This window comes from Diospyros lotus, chromosome 4, assembly GCF_014633365.1.
Source record: "Diospyros lotus cultivar Yz01 chromosome 4, ASM1463336v1, whole genome shotgun sequence".
Lineage (NCBI taxonomy): Eukaryota > Viridiplantae > Streptophyta > Magnoliopsida > Ericales > Ebenaceae > Diospyros > Diospyros lotus.
The window spans coordinates 4,414,089-4,440,137 of record NC_068341.1 but is presented as its reverse complement, the minus strand read 5'-3'; the positions used below and the strand labels follow the sequence as shown (position 1 = coordinate 4,440,137).

Genomic DNA, 26,049 nt, shown 5'->3' with positions numbered 1-26,049 from the left:
ATTTTTTATTAAAAAAATATTAAATAAATAATAATAATAATATATGATGTTCTTAGATAAAAAAAATAATAATATATAAATTTTTTTAATAAAAATATTATACATGATTGATAATAAAGGATCTATGTTTTGATCGATGGAAAATGAAAAGATATTCTTTATCCCGCAAGCACTAGCGTTGGGATCGAGAGTTGATGACACGCGGCAGTGGATCCTTTGCGGTGCTGGGCCCCACCAACAGAAACGACACGCTGGGATTATCGACACCTTGCGGGCCCCGCCTCACCTGCCTTGATACGTAAATTCAACATAAATAAAATAAGAAAAAAAAGTATAATGCTAATTTCTAGTCTGTTACGTCATTGGGCTAAGATGGAATGACAATAATACCCTCGTCCAACTTATTATATATGGCGAAGGCCGCCTGTGATTCCTCTCCCACGGTTGAGTCCCTCATTTCTGTGCGTGCGAGAGAGAGGGGATCAAGCTATGTTGGGCGTATTTAGCAGCTCGATTGTGTCGCCGCCGGACGAGCTGGTGGCCGCCGGAAGCCGGACTCCATCGCCGAAGACCAAGGCGACGGCTCTGGTGAACCGCTTCCTTGACTGTAACCCCTCTGCGGTGTCCCTCCAGTTCGGAGACCATGTCCACTTGGCCTATACTCACCACAACCAGTCGCCTTTACAGCCCAGGTACTGTGTTTTTTCACTAAATGAGCAATTGAAAGAAACAAAACCGAACGGAAAAAGTAAAAACGTACGCGCGTAAGAAAATAAGCTGAAAACCCTCCGATCGCTCGTACGCCGGCCGATTCTTGGTTGCATGAGATCGGAAGACGCTGGTAGATCCATTTCAACACCGCAGATCAAACTTGTTGACAATTGACATAACTAAAAGTTAATGAAATCGGTGATCGGTATCGCAAATCAGTTTTTGTGTTCAACAACCACTTGAAGGTGCAGTATGTATGCTGTTTGGTAACCGAGAAAATTGGTGGAAGCACATACCTAGCCCGCTTGCCTAATTAACGGTGGATCTATTGCTTTATGACATAATTGAAGATACTGCAATTGAATTTTACAGGTTAGATCAACAAAAATCACAGTTTAATGATGAATATAGGAAACTCTAATTACGTCTGTACCAACGTAACTCTAATTATTCGTTCAGGAGTTTGATGCTATGATCTCATCTACATGTTTCTTTTTTTTGTTTGCAATAACGCAATCTTTTCAGCTCTGTTTTCTTTCATTTTCCCTTTCATCTTAATTCTATTTTCTCGTCTAATTTTGCTTCTATAATTTAGAGAAATTAAATTTTTTAAAGATTTTTTATTAAAAAAAATCTCCTTAAGAGTGATATAATAACGATATTTGTACTTGTAAAAATTATATTACTTGTAAAATACTAAAATCTCTATTTTCCTATTAGAATGCGTAACTGACGGAGCATCATCTTAATAACCATATGATATATCGACCCCTTTTTCCCTGCTGGGCCCCTGGTTCTGATCGGCGGTGTGGGAACGCGATTTAGAATTTATGAACAGGCGGGCCCACTTTATCTTGCGTGCCTGCCACTTATTGAGTCCAAGGTCATCATCTTTCTTTCGGATACTTATCCACTAGCCTGCTTTATAAAAACATAATTTCCTTGTAAATATATTTCACACTTCTTTGTTAGATAATTTGTCATCCGGAAAAGAAAAATATTTATATAGTTTTATTAGTTTCCTGCATTATAATTAAAAGTAAACTATTAAATAAAAAATATCTGTCCCAAGAGCCCTGATATAGGATAGATAAATGTTCATTGTATTTATTTCGTGGGTCACCGACTCATTGACCAAGTCATAGTTTGGGCTCCAGGTGGGCCGAAGCTTTTAACCCTATCTTCTGATCCCATAACTGGCAAAATCACCGCCTATTTTTCCCTAGGTGTCGTTTCATTTATTGTTATTGTTATTACCACTGCTAACCTTTGAAATGGTTGTGATTAGCATCCCATGCCGCGTCGGGTAATAGTCTTTTAATAGGTAATAACTGTTAATGAATGATGATCCCGAGATTTCAGGTATGTTCCGTGAGTTTCACACGCTCTCTTTTAAGTCTTGCATAGTCTCCTCTCATATTTTGTTGGGAGTTAAAAGAGGTGAAGAATTAATAAAATATATATTTTTTTTGAATTCTAATAATTAGAACTCAGTCCAATATTTGCTTTATGTATACGACAAACTTTTTCTCTCTCTCACAAGCCCACCTACTGCCAAAAACTTACAATTACTTGTACGATGGAAATGGCAGATCATTTGCAGTGAAGGATGAGATATTCTGCTTGTTTGAAGGGGCACTCGATAACTTGGGGAGCCTGAAGCAGCAGTATGGGCTAGGCAAGTCTGCAAATGAGGTAGTTCTGGTCATTGAGGCTTACAAGGCCCTTCGAGACAGAGCCCCCTATCCACCCAGCCATGTTGTGGGTCACCTCGACGGCAGCTTTGCTTTCGTTGTCTTTGACAAGTCCACCTCCACCTTATTTGTGGCCACTGTGAGTAATTAATTAATATTCTCTTACCCACTAATTCCCTTATTCAAGCCTGCGTTGATTGCTTCGTTTGAACTCTGATGACAATTGGGGTTGGTGTGACTGCAGGATCAATTTGGTAAGGTTCCTCTGTATTGGGGAATCACTGCTGATGGGTACGTAGCCTTTGCCAATGATGCTGAGTTGCTTAAAGGTGCTTGTGGCAAGTCACTTGCTTCTTTCCCTCAAGGTGGGTTAGATTCGGTTAACAACATTACATGGAAAATCCTACCCTCTTCAATACTGTTTACAGAAATTTTTTAAATTCATGGCACCATTCAGCTCATTTCTAATTAGGGCTTGTTTAACAAAGATTGTACTCCATTTTACACAGGATGCTTCTACTCTACAGCAGTTGGAGAGCTAAAAAGCTATGAGTACCCCAAGAACAGGGTCACCGCCGTCCCAGCACAGGAGGAGGAAATCTGGGGCGCAAAATTCATGGTGACGAATTGATCTGATCCCTTGCTCATTCAGCCTTTCTTACCCATCAACAACCTAACGCAGAGAGATGCATTAGGAGCCACAAATTGTTTATATTGCTTGCTAACAGTACTATAATTGTACGACTATGGTGGACAAAATTTCAGGTGGAAGGGTCCGCAGTTCTTGCAGCCACAAAGTAGAAGATCGTCCTTCTCCACAAACTTGTAACCTTGTATCTCCATCTTCAAGTGAATTAAGGGTGTCGAGCGACTGTTGGTTAGATGGGACAAGTGGAAGAGCAGAAGCCTGTGTCATATTCGTCTTGCTAGGAATGCCTTTTATATTTATATATATATATATAGAGTGAGAGAGTGCTGTAGGATTGCGTGTTTTCCTTTCTTGGGTTAGGTTTCAGTTTGGATAAGCTCTTTGTTGAGTTTCTTCTGTTGCTTTCTCCCTCGTTGTACAGCGACGCCCTCTATCTTGATTTAATAAAACTTTTGGATAGATATTCAATCTTTGTATTGTTCTTTTTTCACTACAGTGTTGCATATAATTTCTACTATATTGTTGTTTTTAATATTTTTGGTTTTGTTAGAAGCAGACATAGGAAAAATTTAGAAGTTCCGTTGCTTATATATAATTATTGTTTTCGTAAAATCTTCTTCTTCTTGTTTTGAGATATTGTATTAATTCGTCAAAACGCATAAATTTAAGAGATTTCTTTATATAAAATAATTTCAAAACTTCATTAAACAAGTTGATAAAGAAAAAGTTTTTCTGAACCTTACAAAAATTTTGCCTGTAGAAAAGTTTGAATAGTAAGATCTATTTTCTTGTTTTTTTTTTTACTAGTAAGTATGAATAGTCACTTGATAACAATAAATAATAAAAATATCTTTTTATAAAGCGTCGGCACAATTTGGTATTCTATAATTTTCTATAATCAAGAATTATATTTTTAAAATAAATAATAGTCAGATCTTTTGTTGAGTTGATAATTAAAAACAAATATATTCTTGATTGGTTCATAGACTTATCTCAACCCCATCATTCCATTCCATTCCATTCATAAACAAAGCCCATTCATTCATATCAATCATCTCATATAAAAATCTTTGTATATAAGACAATTTCCTTTCTACCCATCCGTAGGATGCGATTTTATGCCTTTGCATGGGTTGTGATAAATAATGCAACTCATACAATACAATAGTAGAATGAGATTTTTATTCCTTTCCCATCACTATCCTCATTTTTCTTCAAATTTTACTGTCACTTATTATTTTTCGAGTCCACTATTATTATTGTCTATATATAAATAATTCCAAGAATCACAATGGCTTTAAATACAGATTATTCTACTTTGCTCGAATTAATTGACGCACGAAATCACTAAAGACATCAAATAAGCCCCAATTTCTGACAGATTGCATAAATTGGCGGACTACATCTAAATGCAATCCGCCAAATGCAGTGCTGGCGGACTGCATCTTAGATGCAGCCCGCCGCAGACTGCATATGTAGCCTGCCAGCTGCTAGATGCAGCTCGCCAGTCACCTGTAGTGCCGGCGGGCACGGACTGCATCTAAGATGCAGTCCGCCAATAGCGAACTTCATGAATGAAATAAAATAAAAGTTTGTAATACAAAAAGAATAAAAATTTGTAATATAACATAGATGAAGTATGCCATTCAATTCGAGGTAATGCGGCAATTTTAAGATGAGAATATTTTTATCATTTGATATCTTTAGTCATCCGTGCGTCAATCAATTCGGACAAAATAAAATAATCCATGAATGAAATAAAATAGAAGGAGAATGTAAAGAGAATATATTGAAAACAATAATAGGAGGGAGAGACTTTAAGTAGTCTTTAACCAATTGCGTCCATTGATAGTCCCAGAATTTTGGCCTCCTGTCATTTAACCCAATCAATTCATTGCGTCTATAGTTATATTGACATTTATTTTGTATTAGTTCGGAAGTTTCCCTATCACTCCATTTTAGATTTTAAATCACCTATTAGTGTCCAAAAAAAAGAAAATACTTTTAACTTTTCAAGTAATTTTATATGATAAATGATATACTACCGACCAACTAACTAATTGCGTCAATCGATAGTGCCAAAACTTCTACCCGTGTTGACTGACTGACGCAAACGATTAATTACGTTTGTAATTATATTTAAATTTATTTTGTACTAACTTTTAAAATGATGTAAGAATTTATGTTAATTTTTTAGAATAATATCGGATGCGTTACCATAAACTAATTTCTTTAAATATTTATATACTGATCTCTTAAATTTGTTACTTGAGTTCTTTTTTCTATTCTTTTATGTCACATTTTAAATAAAAATTAATAAATTACTAAAAGATTTAAATTTGATGTCACGTGATGAAATTTTAGCCTGACCATGTACTACGAGCCTCGTTGCATTACACATACATACGCGGTCTAATTAATTTCTTTTCTTTTTTTAATTTATTTCTCAGTGCTTCCACTACTTCGAGTTTAGTCGGAAAAGCCGCTACGCACTAAGAAAGGGTGATATCGTCACTTACAAAAAGAGTCAAATGCAAAGTCCGGATCTTTTCTTAAGAGTTGCGAAGGCGAAGGTGAAGGCGAGTGGGTGTCTTCGAAGAGTTCAGAGTTCGATAAACCGACTAGTTTCTGTCGCCAAGCGCTCAGCCACTGTATTACTCGCGGCAGTGACTCCAGGTTCGGTTTCTACGTCGATATTTGGCTTGTGTGTCTCGTCAATTGTTTTCGATTAGTGTATTCGCCGTTGTTTAATTCACTTATAGAGGCTCTTCTTCGGTTTCTAGGGTTTTGATTGTTAAGTAAGATCAAACCAAGGTAAACCTATCTATGTGGATTCTTGATTCTTTCTCTGTGTGTACATGCGAGTATACGTGTATTTATGGATTTATATGTTTGGAAATGTGGCTATATGTGTATGTGCACATATGGAAACTTGGGGTTTTGATTTATATGTGGTGATTATTGGTAAGGATAGGCCTTTAAGAGGCTGTGATCGCTGTGTTTCGGAGAACATATATGCAATGCATTCTGTTTGTGTGTATTTATTGATAGATATATAGGGAAAGGCATAAACATAGTCTTTGGCTAGTAAAGGAGAACTAGAAGTTTCTTTTCCCCAAAATTTGTTTGTTTGTTTTTTTATTTTTCTTTCTGGTTCTTGGTTGGTTAATTGAGTTTGGGGCAATCTGAGCTACTTTTCTGCTGATGAACTTGAATGGGTGTGAAGGAATATTGTCTCCTTCACACAGCATGCATGGGCTCACCCCTTGTTATTGGAATTATGACTTATTTGTGTTGACCATATCTAAGAAGCTTTAAAATCAAAATTTTTGTTTGCTTGCCTCCACAAATACAAAATGATCATTGAATCGAGTGTCTTTGCTAAAATCTATAGATGGTGGGAATCTATAAAACTGATAGACCTCCTCAGTTGCTGTACCATCTTCACAAAATTTTTAATTTTCTCACACACGATAAATTGCATTAGAGGATCTCTATTCTGCTATAAAGTTGAAGTGGCGCATACATAGAACCTACCTATAATGATTTTGCATGAGGTAGTCTTAAAAGAAAATATCATTTTCGCGCACTGTTTGCGTTATATATACACTGCACTTATCCCCTCAGATACAATGGATGAAGGTGAAAAATAGCATCCTTTTTCTTGCATTGGAGGTGAAAAATAAGAGTACTTTAGCAGCAAGAAGGTCTATCATGCCTAATATGCCCCTCCTTTTGTACCTTCTCCATTATCTCCAACCATAGGTTGGATTTAGGCACAATCAACTAGTTATTCTTGAAGAGTGTCCATTTTGGACAAAAAAAAGGTAGACCGCTGACTTAAAGAGTAACTAGTTGCACCTATAACGAACTGAGATGTGGTTTCAGCAACTTTCTAAAGTGAGAATATTCCGTTGGATGCAAGAAGACAACAAATCCTGCAAATGTGGCACGGCTTTTAAGGCTTATAGAGATGTCACCTTCATGGATGACAGGATTTATTGTTTCAGACAAAGATACTTGGTTTTATTATTGTATCAAGGCTAGCTGACTATCAACATTACCCATCAATTAGAGACTAACAGAAGGGCAAAGATAATCAATTGTTCATTCACAAGTTGTTGGCAAATATTTGTCGTTTTAATGTCTATTTTTGAAGATGGTTTCCACACTAACAATACTGTCATGACCCTAGGGTTTCAGCAGAGAATTAGGACCAATTTTAGGAAGAATTAGGGCAGAATTTGAGAAAGAGAGGGGGAAACAGAAAGATGCAGAAGAAACATGGAGATCGAAAGAGAGAATAGAGGGAGAATTAGAAGGGAGAAAGAGAGGAAGAGAAGCTGAGGGGGAGAAGATACAGGTCCAAGAAGTAGAGAGAGTTTGGAGAGAGAAAAAAACGGATGTTTCAATTGATATTTTCTGGATATCCAACTACAACAGCCCTAGTAGCTTTATATAGCTACTTCAACAGCTTAACAAACGTAAAATAACTACCCTAACAACTCAATAGAATTAACTACTACTCCTAAGGAATAATTTGCTACACTCAACCCTACCATAATTCTTATACATCCGCGGGTCTTGATAAATGCATTCTACTTTTAATTGTAACTAGTTGCATCTATGATGAACTGAAATTGGGGCATCGGCAATTTTCTAAAGTCGGGATACTTTGTTGGATGCAAGAAGACAACAAATTCTGCAAATATGGAACAGTTCTGCAAATATCTTTGGTACTGCAGAATTTGTCGTATTGTTCGTCCAACAAAATATGCTCACTTAAAAATTGCTGACAACACAATGTCATAGGTGCAACTACCTACCATAAAAGGTCTAAAATGCCTTTTTAATGTGAAAGCCACCTTCTGGCATAGACGTGACGACAACAAATATTTCTGAACAATCCACGAACACACAATTCACTATCTTTGTCCCTCTGTAAGTCTCTGATTGAAAGGCGGTGCTGATGGTCAGCTAGCCTCCATAAAATTGTTTGATGATGCAATCAAGTATCTTTGTCTGAAAAGGTAAAGATCTGTGATCTATCAGGGCAATAGTGCTTTGACCCTTAACAACGGTTCCATATTTGTAGAATTGTTGTCTTCTTGAGTCCAGTGAAGTATCCTCATTTTAGAAAACGGCCAACAGCCTAATGTCAGTTCATCGTAGATGCAACTAGTTACCCTTTAACTCAGTGGTCTACTTCTGTTGTCCAAAATGGTCACTCTTCAAGAATAGCTAGCCTATGGTTGGAGATAATGGAGGAGTTACAAAAGGAGGGACATCTTAGGCAGATAGACCTTGTTGCTAATGAATTCTTATTTTTCACCTTCTATGCAAGAAAAAGTATGCTAAGTTCATGGATAGATGCCCCATCCATTGTATCTAAGGGGACAACAAGCACAATATATATAGTGCAAACAGTGGAATAAAATGGAATTTTCTTCTCATATACCTCATAGAAAATTGTTACATGTAGGTTCTATCCATGTGCCACCCCAACCTTATAGTGGTATAGAGATTCTCTAATGCAATTTATTGTGTGAGAAGATTACAAATTTTGTGAATATGGTATTAATAGCAATTAAGGATGTCTACAAGTTTTATGGATTCCACTATCTATTGATTTTAGTGAAGATACCCAGCCCATTGATACACAAAACTTAATTTCAGTGGTGCGTCTCACTGTTTGATTAATGAACATACAGGGTTCTTAATATTTCTTTGTGTAATTTGCCTGGAGTTTAGTGGTCACTTACGGCCTATTTGGTATCCAGATAAAATAGCGATGGGATATAATAATGATGGATTTAAATAATGCTATCCCTTATTTTGTAAAGGATGTATTACTTGAGTTTATAACTATACTATGTTTGGTATTTAAATTAGTGACGAATGACCAAATTGCCCCTTTGCTCAATAATTATAAATAAGTGTATATTTATATAACTATATATAATTATATTTTCATATGTAAGCAAGCATATATTCTAATATATAATTATATGTTCATATGTAAACAAGTATATGTTCTTACAATTATGTAAACAAGCATATGGAAGAATGATTCTTGGTGCAATTGATTCCTAGTGCTTTTTGGGTGTCAATTGCGTTTAACACCCAAGCAAATTTCCACGATCTTGGGTCGAAAATTGAAGGCAATGTAGGTCAAAAGAGACAGGCATGAGGTGGTGAAATGGTGAACGACGAGTAGCATCACGGTGAAGGGTGAGTCGTTGGAATTGGTTAATGAGGGCCTTGCTGGTGATTGAACGAAGGGTGAAGTGCACGAAGAACGAATGGCGGAGGGCATGAGGATGAAGCAATTGGAAGCGCGGATGGAGGCTATGGAGTTTGGAATGTCCCAAACTCAAGACGTGATGGTGTAAACGTGGGAGGACATGGCGATTCTGAAGAAAGCAATACAGGGAAATACGGAAAAGAACCAAGAGCTTTTGGAGTAGTACGGGCAAAGGCTGAATAGCGCGCTCGGCATGTAGACCTTGCCCCAGCTTCGGCTATCGCTGGATTTCCCTCTAGGGCAAGATTTCAACCCACTTCTGCCAACCTAGGGCAACATACCAGGGACTCGAGGAGATCTTGAAGCAGAGGAATTTCTGATGGTTCAACAAACGTAGGTTCGGAATTCTCATTCTTTTCCTCATAACCACCCCCCTATGCCAAGATTAGAGTTTCCCATGTGTGAGGGAACGAAGCCAAGATGTTGGGTTAGGAGGTGCGGAAGATTTTTTCAATTTTACAAGGTGCCAAAGGAACAAAAAGTTAACTTGGCTGCAACCTACTTAAACTATGCGGTTGATTCTTGGTTCTAGGGGTGGATCCAAGATGAAGGAAATGACGGTCAATGGGGGGAATTTACAGAGGGGCTGTGTGAACGGTTTAGGGAGAGGAGTATGGTAGATGTGATTGAGGAATTCAGTATGTTAAGATTAGAAACTCTTTTAACAAGTCAAACAATGTTTACAAGTGTCAATTCTCTCAACTCCTCACCCAAAATCAATCAACAACAGAAAATATAGACTGGAAATGAAAGATCAGAGTTAAAAGAATGAAAACATTCAAACCACAAACAAGAGACAATAGTTTATCCTGGTTCAAATTGCTTGAAAGCAACCCTACATCCAGTCTTGAAATCACCCCGAGAGCAGTCTTTATCTTATTCAGAAACCGATCAAGTATAACAGCATGATTGATCACTCTCTTCCCTCTCTGTCCCACCCGAATACAATCTTCTTGGAGATTACAAAAAACTTTCTTGGACATAAGTCTTTCCTCTCACACATTGCACTCGAACATAGAGAATGAGAATAAATTGTCTTGCACACACACCCCATGCCCTCTATTTATAATAGTGGGCGGATATCCCAATGAAGACTATTAAATATTTACAATTTAACCCTCCAACTATCACTAATTACAGATTGGGATATAAACTTCTATTTAGTACTTCATTGGCCCTCAAAAATGCATGCTTTCACTGATGTTATTATCCTATACTTGAGACAACTTTTTTAACACAGTAAACTAAAACATGAGGGGTTGGTGGTGGAATATTAGACGAGATTTGAGGAGTTGAGGTCCCTTGTCTGTGCTATACAGCCGGGGTTAACGGAGCAATACCTAGTATCCATTTTTACAAGTGGGTTAAGGGAAGAACTATGCTCAATGGTGAAGATGATGATGCCGCCATCAGTGAAACAAGCAGCGGAGAAAGACCGGCTGCAAGAACTGACACAAGAAGCAATTTTTAAGAAGTATGAAATGCCGTTGAGTGGTAGTCAGCCCAATAATCAGCAGTTGGAAGGGATTTCTGAGGTTAACACTAACCTTGATGCAGTCAAAAATCCTATGCTAGAGCAGAGGAGACAGACAAGATCGTGTTATAAATGCGGAGACTATTTTCGTCCAGGTTATCAATGCAAAAGACTTCTACTGACCATGGGAGGACTAGAGACAAAAAATGAAGAGGACGAAGAAAAAGAGGTTATTTGTCTTGAAGAAACCGGAGAGTGCAAGGTGATCAACGAGGTGGAGTTGCGTTCTATACAGGCTATTGAGTTTGAAGAAATGGCTTAGGCAAAGGAGAAGGATTCAAGTGCTGCACTTCTACTACTCAAAAGGGAAAAGGCGAAGGAAGGGGCAGCAAGTAGTGAAAGCAGGGATTGGTTGAACCATAGCCATCGCTGTAAATTCTTGGGTTTCTTAAGGGGAGGGGAATTGTCACACTCCCAGGGGTATAGAAAGGGGAATTATCAATAAATATAGTTGTATCCGTTAGCAAGGCAGCTAGGGAGTTAGAACAGCACAACAGCCTAACCTCTTCTGTTGTGAGGAAGGCTATATGTGTAACCAAGAATGGGGAAAGGGGATTATCGAATAACAGAAGTGACTCTCTTGTCTCTCGTCTATCTTTCTTTCTCCCTCTCTCATTCTCTCTTGTTCTCTATGTCTTCCTTCTTCTCATTCTCTTTGTTTCTCCCTAAAATTCAATTCTTCTTTCTTGGAATTCAACTGAATTCCCTCAATTGACCAGGCCTCAACCTGAGGGCTTGACACGTGTGGTTTTAATTTTTAACTCACATGCCTGATTTAATGTGTGATAGTGGGAGGGCAAAAATATTTTATTGCTAACATTCAAGAGGTTTACAAATTCAATTGAAAGATCAATACTAATGCATACATACAAGTTGGAGCTTCCATATTCCTTGATAACAATTCAAAAGATAAGCCTGTGAAGTCGAGGGTGAATTCTCTATGCTGTAGAAAGTTTGCACCTGCAATTCATGGAGTTATTGGTTATTCACAAGAGAAGAACTAGAAAGGTACAAGTGGATCTCTGAACTTTACAGTCAGTTAAATTATTAGAAATGCAGGGAGCATGGTCGAATACTTGGAATTTTTCCATTGTCGTGGGACCTCAATGTTGCAGATTCCATATTTTGCTTTATTTTTACATTTTATGGAACTTTTCCTAATTTTATTTAATAGGTTTTAGAGACTTGTGAATAATGTTACATTGACCATATGATGCTAGAAGATTTTTTTTGACATTAATGCATTGGGACTTCTTTCTTATGTTAAGGCTCTTGGCATTCTGGTTCATAAAAATTAACTGATCAGTAGTTGCCCATTATTCCTTGTATTTCATGTAGAAAATCATTGGCATTTATAAAAGTTGTCAGAATGACAGTTTCCTTCAAGACTTACTGATTAGTTGGTAACTTTGTATTAGAGCACAAAGTGGCTAACTGAATGTAAGTTTTCTTTATTCAATCAATTTGGATTGTGGTTACATTGATTGTATATGCTTAAATGCTTTTGGTACTTGCCAATAATAGTTTTATGTGTGTGCATATGTTAATTTGTTTGCTAATATGATACTTTGGACCTCAATTTCCATGTCCACGTGTTTAAGCTGTTTTATCCATTTCCACTGTTGTTAGAATTTTACAATTCACAATTCGAATCTATAAGGTGAATCTAAAATCCCTTATAATCGTATGATTCACGATTTGACTCGTATGATTCGACTTGATTCATATAGAAATCGAGTCGAATTTATAGAATGAATCGAAAATCCCTTAGAATCAACTATGAATCGGATGAATCGACCGTGAATCGCACGATTCGTCCGATTCATCCAATTAGTGTGACTTCGTCTGCATGTGCACTTTAATCAAATATTCATTCGATTTGGCTATCTTTGAAAACAAAGAAGCAGATGAAAATGATGAAGATGATGATGCTCTTGAACTTGAAGATGAAGATGATTGATAACTAGTGAAGATTATGGACAATAAAGTTTATTAGTAACCTTATAGTTGTAGTTTTTTTTTTTTTTTTTTTTCTTTCTAGCTTGTTATTTTGAAAGTGGTTTGGTTTGATGCAATTAGAATTTAAAGGCAACATGAATATACTTTTGCCTTTTGGTATAATTTTAAACTTAACAAATATATTTAGAAGTTTATTTATCTATTTATATTTAAAAGAATTGATCATGGTGGGCACATTATTTATTTTCTATGGATATATATTATTTATAGTTGAAATTGAGAATGTGTACCGAATCTTACGATTCGATTTAATTCTCGATTCACGATTCATAAAATAAGGATTTCGAATCTCGATTTAACAACTATGCCCATTTCTAATTCACATGCTTTTGTTTATATATGAAAATTCAGTGGTGTATCTGTAACAAGTCTGAGCTATCAAAATGGATCAGCAAGGGCATGGAAACCCCCCTGTTTCAGGAGTGGGGGGCAGCTCATCTCAGATGCCATATGGTGTGGCCCCTTATCAGGCGAACCAAATGGTTAGGCCTTCTGCTCCTGCACCAGTTGGATCTGTACAATCTCCTCAATCAGCAGGTCTCCCTGCCTCCTCAGCTCAGCTTGCACAGCACCAACTTGCTTATCAGCACATTCACCAGCAGCAGCAGCAGCTATTGCAGCAACAACTCCAAAGATTTTGGGCAAGCCAATACCAAGAAATTGAGCATACGACTGAGTTTAAAAACCATAGCCTTCCACTGGCCAGGATTAAGAAGATTATGAAGGCAGATGAAGATGTGAGGATGATATCAGCTGAGGCTCCAGTTGTGTTTGCCAGGGCCTGTGAGATGTTCATTCTGGAGTTGACATTACGGTCATGGAATCACACGGAGGAAAACAAAAGGAGGACACTGCAGAAGAATGATATTGCTGCAGCCATTACAAGGACTGATATATTTGACTTCCTGGTTGATATCGTGCCAAGGGAGGATTTGAAAGATGAGGTACTTGCATCAATCCCAAGAGGAACCCTTCCTGTGGGAGGCCCGTCTGAAGGCATGCCTTACTATTATATGCCACCACAGCATGCTCCTCCACAGGTTGGAGCTCCGGGAATGTTCATGGGTAAGCCTGTTGATCAAGCATTATACGGCCAACAGCCTCATCCTTATGATGCAGCGCAGCAGATGTGGCCACATCAGGAGCAACCACCTGCCGATTCTTGAGCAAGGGGCAGATCAACAGGAAGCATGAGTGACAGTGTAAGCTTAACACCTAATTTCTGCATAAGTCATATACCAACGGCGTTCACATGAACTTTCTCTGATTGATTGAAGATTTTACAATTACCATGTTCGTGTTTTGGATCCTGACAGTTTCTTACTCCTTGCTGCATCTTTCTGACCCTATCAAACATGTGGTCTCAGTTTACTCTTTTGGAATTTATATTTCGTGTTTGCTTTAAGTTCCATTCTTGTGTGGGAAGTGTTTTTGCTTTATCCTTTTCCAACCCAGTTTCTCCCACTTCTATAAAATAGCTTCAAATATAAAATATTTTGTTAACATTCACCAGGCATTGTGCTATATTTTATTTCCTATTACAGCATTGGTTCAGTGCCTGCTTGCAGCTTCTTTTGATTTTTGTGGATTTGGACTTAATTTCCTGTTTTTCAGTCACTGGCAAATATCGTTTTCTCTTGCCGATGGTGCTGCAGTCAAAATCTCGTTTTTGTTTCATCCGATTGTACTTTATACTTCTTATTGATTCCTTCTCGAAATGGCTTCTGCAGAGGTTATGCTGGAGAAGTTATCTTCCCACCTGAGCACAAGATGAAGATACCATACAATGGTTAAAAGAGTCCAAAAGAAATAAATCTCCCAGAAACTGTTTTTCACTTTTTGTTGGGCAACTGAAACTGGGATGCTGTAAAGTAGCTTGTTAATATCTTCTGTGAGTTTGATTGAGAAAAAACTGCTGTAAAACTGTAACTTTCTTGTAAGTCATGATGACTGCTTGTAGGTTTTGGTTATGCGAACATTTGCAATGCCTTGTTTTAACGTCATCCAGAAACCTTGATTTGATTCCAACCTTTTATCAATTCAGATGAAACCCATCTTCAATCCAATTCCCCACCCTGCTGGATGGATTTATGACCCAACAACTCTGCTTCCTGTTTTTCTTTTAAACCCAATCTTATTTGATTCATAGCATCCTTAACTCCTTGGAAATAGTGCCGCATAAAAATGTTTTCCAACTTTATCTTTACAATCAATTGGCCCCCTCAATTTTAAAGTAGACCTATCATATCTTTGAATTTTTTTCAATTTTAAAGTGGAATTATCATATCTTTGAATTTTTAATTTTGAAATAATTACACACCACAATTGACTACAAAATACTCGTGAGTTACGCGTGTTATGATATATGAAAATCTCAAATTTTTTACTATAAAATTTGATTGTTTACAACTCTGATTTTCCGTCCAAACTTTTATAATTATTTTTTTTTTGTCGATGAGACTACATTACGCGAACCCTTCTCATCATTCTCCCTTGCAAATTGGTTACCCAATGTCGCCGTCAATTCACGACTTCGATTGCTCAATCCTCAATGCCTTTGTCGATTCATAACTCTAATTGCTTGAAAATTACCTGGTTGATTGCTTAGTGTTCGATGTCGTCGTCAATTTAAAACTCTGATTGCTAGTTGTCACTATTTTTGTGTAATAAAAATTATCTTTACATTGCCATAGTCAATTGCCGATTGCGTGGTGTTGTCGCCAGTTCAGGTTAATGTTATATTATATATCATATTATTATGAAAATATAATATATTAATACATAAATATTATTAAAATTATTATTGTTCTATTTTTATGTCAATTCTATTTATTTATTAGAGTGGCGGCTAGTGTTCCTTTAAAAAAGCTAAAATTTTAAATAAAAGTTTATTAGCTGATTATTGACAATAACAGTTTATTTTTATTTTTTAAGATAAAATTCTAAATAAAATAAAAATTTGGTATAATAATAAAATTATTTTAAAAATTAATTATTATTTAGAGATTTTGAGATCAAGGTCGTTAATATAATTAATTTTTATTTTTTAAGCAAAAAATATTAAGAGTAATTTTAAAAAATATACTTATAATAATAAAAACTTTATAATTTAATACGTACTTTCTAAGATGAAATAATTTAAATTTTAAACATACGATCAATAATTATAGTACAATTATAGTAATATAATAATTATCTCCTTGTTTGAGTAAAATTATAGTACAAGTTTATCTAAATTTTAAGATAATATTAGTTGTCATTTATTTTTTATATTTATAAAATTAATAATATTTTTTAAAAAATATTAATTATTTTAAAAATTAAAACTATTTTAAACTTTTAACTTCAACCTTTCATGTCTATTCCGATGACAAATTAGCGTCGACGATGAGAGAGGCTAATGGTTGATTGGTCAATTGACGTGAAAGAGAAAGTAGGCGAAAGGTCAGTTGATTAATTAATGCGAGGGAGGAGGGAGGTCAATCGCTCAACAGTGCAAGAAAAAAGAAAGCAAACAAAAAGTCGGTCGGTCAATTGGTGCAAGAAAAATGAATCACAATCTAGAGGAAAGTCGATCAATCATTGGCGCGAGGAAAAGAAAGCTTTGTCAATTGTTCGCACAAGGAAGAGGTAGCACTTTTGGTTGATCGTCTTTCTCATGCTTTTGGTCGATCATCAACGGCAACAAGGACAAAAGAGAATAAATGAAAATTTCTACATTTTTTAGCCATTGAAGGCTAAAATTGACTTTTCACGCTCCTCAATTACATGTGATTTCAAACACAATGCTGACTAGACCAAGAGGTGTGTGATTGTTTCGAAATTAAAAATTAATGTGTGTGATTGTTTCAAAATTGAAAGTTCAAGGAAATGATAGATCCACTTTAAAGTTGAGAGAGCCAAACAGCTATAAGTGCAAAGTTGATGGTATTTTTAAGCCTTTTTGCCACTTAGTACTTATACCAAAGCATATAAATAGCCAAACCCAAACATATAGTTGACATTCCAAAGCACTTACACCACCCCCATGATCATCGTGTCTCCCGGTACAATTTAGGAACATTAGTAACATCCACCACTGAGATTCCCTCCTTTACAAGTTTCAGAATTCCGGCTTCGCCAAGGGGCAATTTTGCCATCGTCGCGCAGCAGCTTCTGGCGAAAAAAGTTTGTGGAAGAAGGCCAGTCATTATCTTCAGCTTCTACTCTGATAACCAACATCAAGTAACCGGGCAAATTTCCTCCAAGCTGCATAAAAAAGAAAGAAGCAAGATGCACAGTATGTTCAATTCTCCTCTCTGTTTAATGGGGAAGAATCCAATCTGGGCAATTAATTACCTTCTTCCCAAGCACTCAATGATGTCGGTGGTGAGGCTAGACCTTCTCTTGTTCTCAAATGCAAGGGCTGCTGCCTTCCTCACCAAAGCAGAGCCGGCAATGCACCCCAATATCGCCGGATTTATGGCCTCTTCCCCTTTAGCAGCAGATATATATTGCCGGGCCCAAGATACAAAGACCGCGACGCTGCCAACAGGACAAAAATGGCATCCAACCAACAAGCTAAGCATTCTTTTAAATGTTCAAGATAGAAAGTCCAAATGATAGAAGCCTAGAATCCAGGAGCATGATACTTTTCTGATGTGTGATTCAGAAAAAGATGGCCTTGAATGTCCTATTAGTTTCTAGAGTTGTCCATGCATGGTTTGCATCCAAGAATTTAACCAAATTACTTGCCTTCCAGAAAGTATGTCACCCTGGCCGCCACACCGCCTGGGAGAGCCATAGATGCTCACTGACTTGACTGCGATGAAGGATGGAAACTCAGAAATATGGAACTGGAAGTTCTCATGAAACAAAAGAGAGTTGGAATATTCAGATAAGGATGTACTATTGAATTTGGTCATACAGCCGGTACAAAAACAGACATTATATGTGCCTATGAAAGGAAACTGTATCTCATTTGCTCAATTAAAGGGTACTAGTGACATGCATCGTGCTCAATTTTGCAGAATTTTAGGTAAACTCATCCTCGAAGTTAATCTGACCAGCTGAGTTGAGCAGCGTTTCAATGTTTACAAGACTAGAGAACATAGACCACGGAACTAGAAATGCAATTAACGTCAGCTACCTGTATGACCATCACTGATGAGATCAGATTTTCCTTTGCGCAAGATGGTCACACCACCAATCCTGGTCAATGAAAAATTTTAATCATTAAGTTTATTGACTAGAAACTTCAATATGAATAAAATGCATATTCTGATCCAACTATGCATTGTCCAAGCTGCCATGAGATGGCTGGCAATAATTTGATGAAGATGGTAAAAGTGGGAATACCCTACCCTTAAAAATACTGTACAGACTAATGCACAGAACTAACTACAATGTGTGCTACAAAATGTTGGAAAATTTTGACGGTTTAATATATACAGAGGCCCCTCAACAATTAAAAATTATGGTGTTTGGTCCCTAAAATGCAAAACCTCAACAATTGGTATCTAAACTATTAAAAAAATATTGTTTTAAGTCCTTGTCATGACGGCCCATTAGTGCGTGCACACATGCGCCATTTCCGCGAGTGAACACGACGTCAGAAAAATGCATCAGATTAGATTTAATACATAAATATAACATTTGGTGCCTCAACAATTAAAAAAAAATTGACATTTGGTGCCTATATGTAAAAAAGATCAAATTTAATATAAAAAATACCTAAATTTCATACAAGAGCTAAAAATATTCAAAAAATGAAATGAATTTCATAAATAAATCTAAGAATTTGACTAAAAAATACTTTAAAATAGTAAAAAAAAAGACCTAAATTTTATTAAAAACCTAAAAATTTCATAAAAAAGAGCTAAAAATATTAACAAAAATACCTAAAGATAATTAAAAAATACCTAAATTTCATAAAAGACCTAAAAATAAAAAAATATCTAAATTTCATAAAACACCTAAAAATTTCATTAAAAATACCTAAAAATAATCAAAAAAATTATGTCCATTTATGAAATATAAAATGAAATTTAGGTTTTTTTTTATTATTTTTAGGTCTTTTAATAAAATTTGCAGGTCTATTTTGAATATTTTTAGGTCTTCTTTATGAAATTTTTAGGTCTTTTGATGAAATTTAGGTATTTTTTTTGAATATTTTTAGGTCTTTTTTAAATATTTTAGGTCATTTTTATGAAATTTTGAGGTCTTTTTATAAAATTTAGCTCTTTTTATTAGTTTTAGGTATTTTTTAATGAAATTTTTAGGTATTTTTAAGAAATTTATGCCTTTTTCTGAATATGTTTAGCTCTTTTTTTATGAAATTTGCAGTCTTTTTATAAAATTTATGCCTTTTCAATTAGTTTTAGGTATTTTTTATGAAATTTATGTCATTTTAAAAATATTTGTAGGTCTTTTATGAAATTTAGGTCTCTTTTTTATTAAATTTGGTATTATTTTATATCAGAGATCAAATGTCAATTTTTTTTAATTATTGAGGGACAAAATGTTATATTTATGAATTAAACTTAATCTGACGTGTCTCACTGACGTAGCTTTTTTTATGTGACATGGCATCTTACGTTGTGTAAATAACGACTCCGTTTACTCTCAGTTATGATAAAAATTTAAAGTAATAATTTTTAATAGTTAGAATACCGAATCTTGACATTTTGCACTTTAGGGACTAAATGCCATATTTTTTAATTATTAAGGGATCACCTATGTATTAAGCCAAATTTTGACTAATGTTATAATCCGAACTTCAAATAAATTTCTAATGTTTAGAAAAATAAATCATGTCAAATTCAAACTTTAAGAAGAAAACCTAACATTTAAAGACTTGTGCAAAGGAAAAGGTTGAAAAAGTTAAAAGTGCGGGAGCACCGTGAAGTGTCAAGGAAAGAAGAAAATTCAACAGCCATTCAGATGCTGTGAACAATTTTTCCAAGTCAGTAATGCCGACTTTAAGAGGATTCCTGCAGCATATCTGCAGATACAGATAAGAGTATTAACTGAATGATGGATTGGAGATGGGAAATTGCTAGTTGACATGGACAATGGTTTTCAAGTAATGCATATCTAATCTAATTAATCAAAACCAACTAAAGCTTGCATAATCTAAAGAAACTTCCTTAGTCGGATCTTCTAGTGAGAAATAAAATGTAACATCTACATTTTCCAAATAGCCATGAATGCACAATTAGAAGTGGTGTATTTCAACTTCTGACTTATATCTAATATCCCCTTGGTGATTCTGTCTCTTCCCTGTTGTGTTATGTAAGTAAGCCCTTATATGCGTACCATGTTATATAATTTTCAGACATGGTAACTATTCACAAATGTTTCATCAAGAGAGGAAAAAAAAAAGAATAACTGCAAATATACATGCAGATGTGATTTCAGATGACAAAACTTACTAAAAAGTAAAAAGGATGCTTAAGGAATAATTGAGTAAATGAAAATTATTTTAAAGAGAACTTACTGTTTGGCAAGAGATGTCAATTGTTCAGGAGCAGATTGATCATTTACTTCACAATCTAGTACTTTCTGAACAAGGCGCTTGTATTCATTCACATTTGGGGTTAGGATGGCCAATGGGTAACCACTAACCAGATCAAGACTGTTTGTGACAAGAAAAAGCCCATCCTGATAGAGATCCATACAACCAACCAACAACATGAAAGTTCAAAAGTGCACCTTATGGAATTAGATTAGAATCTTCAACTAAAATATCTTCCAGGAAAAAGTGTGCATTCTCACATAGTTTTAATCACATACCCCATCTATGACAATTGGGATATTTGACTGCATTGCGTGCTTCATTATATTACTCACACAGTCCTGGACATTGTGCACATTCTTAGACCGGATTCATTAAACAGGAACAAAGAATTTCAGGAGCAATTATATTGAAGAGAAATGGAAAGGGATGGAAAACCATAACACAAAGGATACTTCTCAAATGCAAACAAGAATAGCTAAGTAGCTCTGGCATACAAAGACAGTTATATGCTTGCCATGTCTTAACCATTATGTACTCAAAGTAGTGAAATAGTGCAGATGAGAACCATAAAATCCAATCTTCTTTTCGTTGCAACTCTATTAGATTAAATAAACAACTACAACAACATCTTTACAGTTTTACACATATAGGGTCTAAAGATACACTAAGGATTTCACCATTTTCTTATTGTAGGTTTGAGGCTCACTCTCTAATCCATAGTAAGGATCTCTCTATTCTAGGCATTGGGATCAGTTACAATTGAACAGACAAACCAAGCATATTACAAAATCTATCAACTATAAGATCTTTCGAATAGAAGATTTTCAGATCAATTGCATCTTTGCATACATTCACGCAGTTGACAAGATAGACTGAAAAAATATATTAGTCTTCAAAATATGACAAATGAAATTCCACAGGGCATCAATCACATATAAACACCTTCCCTCACTTGCCTTAGTGCTTATATTATCTAGATCCTTGTTGACATCCCATTTGTTTCTTATGTTTTTACCATTTCCCACAGTTATATAGTTGGATGTGTGTCAAGACTCGAGACAACCAAGAACAGAAGGATCAACTTGTCATTTTAAGGGAAATAATTGCATCAAAAATATTAGGGAAATAATTGCTTCAAAAATATTAGGTCAACAAATAACTGCATCAAAAATATCTAGTCTTCTTCAGCAAATAACTGCATCAAAAAGATTAGGTCAACAAAGCACACCAGAAGAAAAGGGTCTCTTCCAAGTCCTGGACCAACTACCAGGCAATCAAATCTTTCCATCCACTTCACAACTTCAGCAAGGATCTTGTCTGAAATTAGTCTTTTCTCCTCGTCCCTGGAAGTATTCAGGGGCAAAAAAATCAGTTTCCCATGCAACAATTAGCGGGAAAAGTTTCAACAAATTAGTTTGATAAATTCACCTAACACTGTAAGATTCTTCCAGAACAGGATGCACAATTAACTCAGGACTGTAGCTTTTTATAACTGGAGCTGCATCTTTAGTACAGAAAACATGAGACAAATCTGCACCCTGTGGAAAGATGGGGAAAAATAGCACGTCCATGAATCTGGCCAATAGAACATCTGACATAACAAAGGACTTTAAACTATTCCTCAAGAATGCTTTAAAATAAGAATAATAAAAAGTTGAAAGTAAGGAAAACGTTGGGTAAGGGTGAGAGTAAGAAAACTAACAATTTTCAAAGCTGAAATAGCAGAGAAGTACGGAGCACCTGTATACTCACGACATCCACCTATAACAGCTATCTTCCCTGAATGACAGGTAATATGATCAAATTATTAACAAGATGAAATGAGAAAAAAAAAAAATTTACCTGAGAGGAAATAACATTACGCTGAATGAAAATTAAGCAAAGGTAGCAGTTGCCAATAACAAAAATTTACATGTTCACCTAGAGCAAAATCGGCTCTGAGAATTTAGCCCAACAAAAAATAAATAAACAAATAAAATCTGCTCTGAACATAATTGTTGCGTTTACTAATTTAAGAACATATTGAAAGAGGAACAGAGGAGTGGCAAATCCAGACAGAAGTACATGTCAAAGTTACGTCATGAAAATCCATCACATCTTGAACAAAGATTGTTTACAATAGTCTAGGTTTTGCTTCATGTTTAGTGAGTACATAACTGCATCATCTCCTTTAAGTGATGTTGCAAACAGCCTTATAGGGTTTGCCGGTTCAGTGTCAAGAACATGTCACTTACCAAGCAAATTCCTGAAAAGCAATTTGCAATCACCCCCACCCCCGACCCCACGCCCAATAATAAAAAAAAAAAAGAAAGAAAAAAGAGCGTGCACACATGTAGAAGGAGGGATATATTTCAGTAGAATAATGGTTAAAAATCAGACATAAGAATGATTAACAAACAAACTTTCCAACAAATTATCTGCATATTTGCTGGAGTTATTCTGAGAAAACCTTTCTTTTACAGGTAATTGCTCTGCGGGCTGATGGTAATCAAGGAGTCAAGGCTTATTTTAAGACAAAAAACAAGATTTGAAAAAATCAAAAACAAATTAGTTTAGGTTTATTTTTATAACTAGTTCTTATTTCAAACTTTTGGTAGGTTAATTGTAGCATAGGATACTCATTTATTATTTCTGTAGGATTCTTTTTTTTTTTTTTTTTTGGGGGGGGGGGGGGGGGGGGGCATAAACAAAAGTGTAATCAAGGGCAGGAGTCACGTTTTTTAATGGATATTGGACAGACAAAACTTTAGTTAAAAAAATTTTGCTATATGCTGACCATCAGGCACTACTATGCCATTACTTGCAAAGGAAGTTGAACTTTTAGACATGCTAAGTGGGTTGAATGAGAATAGATATTTATTCATCATCGCCATACAGATGCTGAAAGTCGACATATATAAGTTTAACACACCAAGTAGAGGTGTTGCAGCATTACATACCATGAGCATTCATGTGATGAGCCTTGATAGGATATGAGAAGAAAACACTTTTTGTCTTACTTTTAGTTTTATTTATGAAAATCCTTGTTCTTTCATCTATGCTCAACTAAATTGAGCCTGATAATCACAAATGAAACTACGAGCACAGACCCAGATGAAAATTTCCTGAAATGACAAAAACAAAACATTGTTTGACAACCATATTCTTAGTTAGGTAGGGTAATTGATTTCAAAATCCTAGTATTTCTTCTGTACTGAACCAAATTGAGCCTGGGTTCGTCGCAAATGAAATTACGGGCACAGACCCAGATGAAAATTTCCTCAAACGACAAGAACCAAACATTCTTTGAGAACCATGTTCTTAGTTAGGTGGAGTACCTGATTTCAAAATCCTAGTTGATTCAACTGTGTTCAATCAAATTGAGCCTGGACCATACAAATGAAACTATGAGCACAGACCCAGATGAATTTTCCGCAAATGACAAGAACTAAACATTGTTTGACAACCATATTCTTAGTTAGGTAGAGTAATTGATTTCAAAATCATAGTCTTTCTTCTGTATTCAACCAAATTGACCCTGGGTTCACCACAAATGAAACCATGGGGACAGAAGATGAAAATTTCCTCAAATGACAAGAACTAAACATTGTTTGATAACCATATTCTTAGCTAGGTAGAGTAGGTAACTGATTTCAAAATCACAGTCTTTCTTCTGTATTCAACCAAATTGAGCCTGGGTTCACCACACATGAAACCACGGGGACAGACCCAGATGAAATTTCCTCAAATGACAGGAATTGAACGTTGTTTGAGAACCATACCAGCTTGGCCCTTGTGCCTAGATGGGTCAAGAGATGGAGTGATTGATCTCAAAATGGCCAAAGCATCAGCCTCCAAACCTGCACCAACCATCGCAGAATGCATTCTGTCTCGATTGTTGCCCTGAGAACCCAAAGACCGTTTCAAGAAATACAGCCTTCTGAGAACCCCAGAAGAAGCCTGCATACAGCCAAGCTATTTGGCCCGAATGCACAGTTGGCGGCTTCTTCCGGTGAGAGAAGGGATTTGTCTACGGCCCGAACGAGTACGCCTACGGTCAGCGTGGGGCTTGTTTGGAAATGGGAGTAGAAATTACTCCTCCTCTTATTCTTTTAAATGTGCTATTCCATTAATTTTAATAATTATTGTAGTACTTATATTTATTTATATTATTACGTAAATAAATACTATATTTATCTTTATTTATATCATTACATAAACTAATATCATTCATATATTTTTATTTAAAAGGCTAAAGGCATATCCAGCCTCTCACTTTTCACCATTTAACCATTTTGCTCCCTTAACTTAAACAATGACCTATTAGCCCCCTTAACTTCCAATTTTGAATCTTACACACACCTGGGTCAACGCGTGTATTACACACGCGATTGAGGCGCGTGCAGCAATCATCTCTTTCTTCCTTGTTGTCTTCGGCGACCTCCTTCTACTCGCTGCCTCTCTCCTCCCGCCCACTGCCGCTTGCTACCTCTCTCTCGGTGGTCGCCAGTAGTGTCCGAGGCGTCGACCGAGGTTGGGGGGCCGTCGATAGCAGTGGCCAAACGTGGGCGGGCAGAGGGCGATGGCGTCAATTGGGGTCGGGGAGCGGCGTAGGAGGTGGGTCGCGGGCAGATCTGGGCGTTGGGCGTCGGGCGTCGGGCGTCGATTGGGGTCGGGGGGCAACGATGGCGTCTTTCTCTTTCGCAGTCGTCTTCTTCCTCTCTCTCGCTCTCTCTCTATATCTATCGCTCTCGCTCTCTCTGTATCTCTCGCTCTCCCTCTCTCACTCTGTATCACTCGTCTTCCTCGTGCGAGTGGTCGGCTATGGCGTCGGGGGGCGGTGCAGGCGTCGATTTAGGGTGGGTGGCCAACTATGGCGTTGGTGGGGGGCGGTCATCTTCTTCTTCCTCTCTCTGCCCCTCTCTCGCCCTTTCTCTGTCAGTCCCGCTCGCTCTTTCTCTCTCTGTCGTTTTAGGCGGCTATCCGCCATCGCCGCCTGTCGGCCTCTTCCTCTCTTGCTGATGGAGACACATGGCATGCTCCCATTGGCTTGATTAATGTGGGGCCACCACGTGTAACTCACGCCCAAATGCTTGCTGCAGTAAGATATATATTTGTTACAAAATTAGTAGTTGAGGTACCTAATATCTTTAAAATTGGAAATTGAGGGGGCTAATAGGTACTTTTTTAAGTTAAGGGGGCTAAATGGTTAAATGATAAAAGGTGAGGGGGGTTGATTATGCCTTTAGCCTATTTAAAATTTTTCATTTTTTATACATACATACATGTATTATTTATAGTTTATAATTATTTTTTAAAAATATATCAGAGGTGTCGGATCACACAGATTGTGGTCAGGCCAGAGCGCGGCCCATAACGCCCTTGGCCCAGAAAGGCTGAGTGAGAGTGAGAATGGGCTCATCATCATCTTTGTTGTTGGCCCAAGTAGTCCATATCAGGTTGACAAAATTTGATAAGAAAAAAAATGTAAATTGTATAATGACAAGTAAATATTTTATTCTTAAAAAATATATCCTTTATGATTTGACTTCGCTTTCTCAAATAATAAAAATAAGCCAAACTTTATACCCTTTTGTTTTTCAAAATTTACAATCCAAACTATATTTTGAAAATATTGAATCAAATTAAATGAGACCAAAT

The 26,049-nt window shown here is 36.4% G+C and overlaps 3 protein-coding genes across 3 annotated transcripts; 2 read left to right on the top strand and 1 right to left on the bottom strand.

Annotated features, from left to right (window-relative positions):
* The first annotated feature begins 432 nt into the window (after positions 1-432).
* On the top strand, positions 433-3,522 carry LOC127800019 (stem-specific protein TSJT1). Its single transcript, XM_052334390.1, has 5 exons — positions 433-692; positions 2,304-2,544; positions 2,650-2,770; positions 2,915-3,024; positions 3,171-3,522. The coding sequence occupies exons 1-5, from the start codon at positions 490-492 to the stop codon at positions 3,204-3,206; spliced, it is 711 nt and encodes a 236-aa protein (XP_052190350.1). The 5' UTR covers positions 433-489; the 3' UTR covers positions 3,207-3,522.
* Positions 3,523-5,562: 2,040 nt separating this feature from the next.
* LOC127800632 (nuclear transcription factor Y subunit C-9-like) lies at positions 5,563-14,946 on the top strand. The gene is made up of 3 exons (XM_052335350.1): positions 5,563-5,730; positions 13,263-14,113; positions 14,642-14,946. Exon 2 carries the CDS (start codon positions 13,295-13,297, stop codon positions 14,075-14,077), a length of 783 nt encoding a protein of 260 aa, XP_052191310.1. The 5' UTR covers positions 5,563-5,730; positions 13,263-13,294; the 3' UTR covers positions 14,078-14,113; positions 14,642-14,946.
* Positions 14,947-16,819: 1,873 nt separating this feature from the next.
* Positions 16,820-24,471, bottom strand: LOC127800638 (ATP-dependent (S)-NAD(P)H-hydrate dehydratase). The gene is made up of 10 exons (XM_052335362.1): positions 24,171-24,471; positions 22,112-22,188; positions 21,838-21,947; positions 21,638-21,752; positions 20,685-20,747; positions 20,389-20,552; positions 18,040-18,101; positions 17,646-17,712; positions 17,250-17,435; positions 16,820-17,159 (listed from the first exon to the last, which is right to left on the bottom strand). Exons 1-10 carry the CDS (start codon positions 24,352-24,354, stop codon positions 17,132-17,134), a joined length of 1,056 nt encoding a protein of 351 aa, XP_052191322.1. The 5' UTR covers positions 24,355-24,471; the 3' UTR covers positions 16,820-17,131.
* Between the last annotated feature and the right edge of the window lie 1,578 nt (positions 24,472-26,049).

What these genes read in the sequence shown, in the direction of transcription:
- LOC127800019 (XM_052334390.1), top strand. Translation starts at nt 490, where the DNA reads ATGTTGGGCGTATTTAGCAGCTCGATTGTGTCGCCGCCGGACGAGCTG. An exon ending in CAGTCGCCTTTACAGCCCAG is followed by an intron (nt 693 to 2,303) that starts GTACTGTGTTTT and finishes TGGAAATGGCAG; the next exon opens with ATCATTTGCAGTGAAGGATG. An exon ending in ACTTGCTTCTTTCCCTCAAG is followed by an intron (nt 2,771 to 2,914) that starts GTGGGTTAGATT and finishes CATTTTACACAG; the next exon opens with GATGCTTCTACTCTACAGCA.
- LOC127800632 (XM_052335350.1), top strand. Translation starts at nt 13,295, where the DNA reads ATGGATCAGCAAGGGCATGGAAACCCCCCTGTTTCAGGAGTGGGGGGC.
- LOC127800638 (XM_052335362.1), bottom strand. Translation starts at nt 24,354, where the DNA reads ATGCAGGCTTCTTCTGGGGTTCTCAGAAGGCTGTATTTCTTGAAACGG. An exon ending in CTATTTCAGCTTTGAAAATT is followed by an intron (nt 21,948 to 22,111) that starts GTTAGTTTTCTT and finishes ATCTTTCCACAG; the next exon opens with GGTGCAGATTTGTCTCATGT. An exon ending in TTGACATCTCTTGCCAAACA is followed by an intron (nt 18,102 to 20,388) that starts GTAAGTTCTCTT and finishes TTCATTGACCAG; the next exon opens with GATTGGTGGTGTGACCATCT.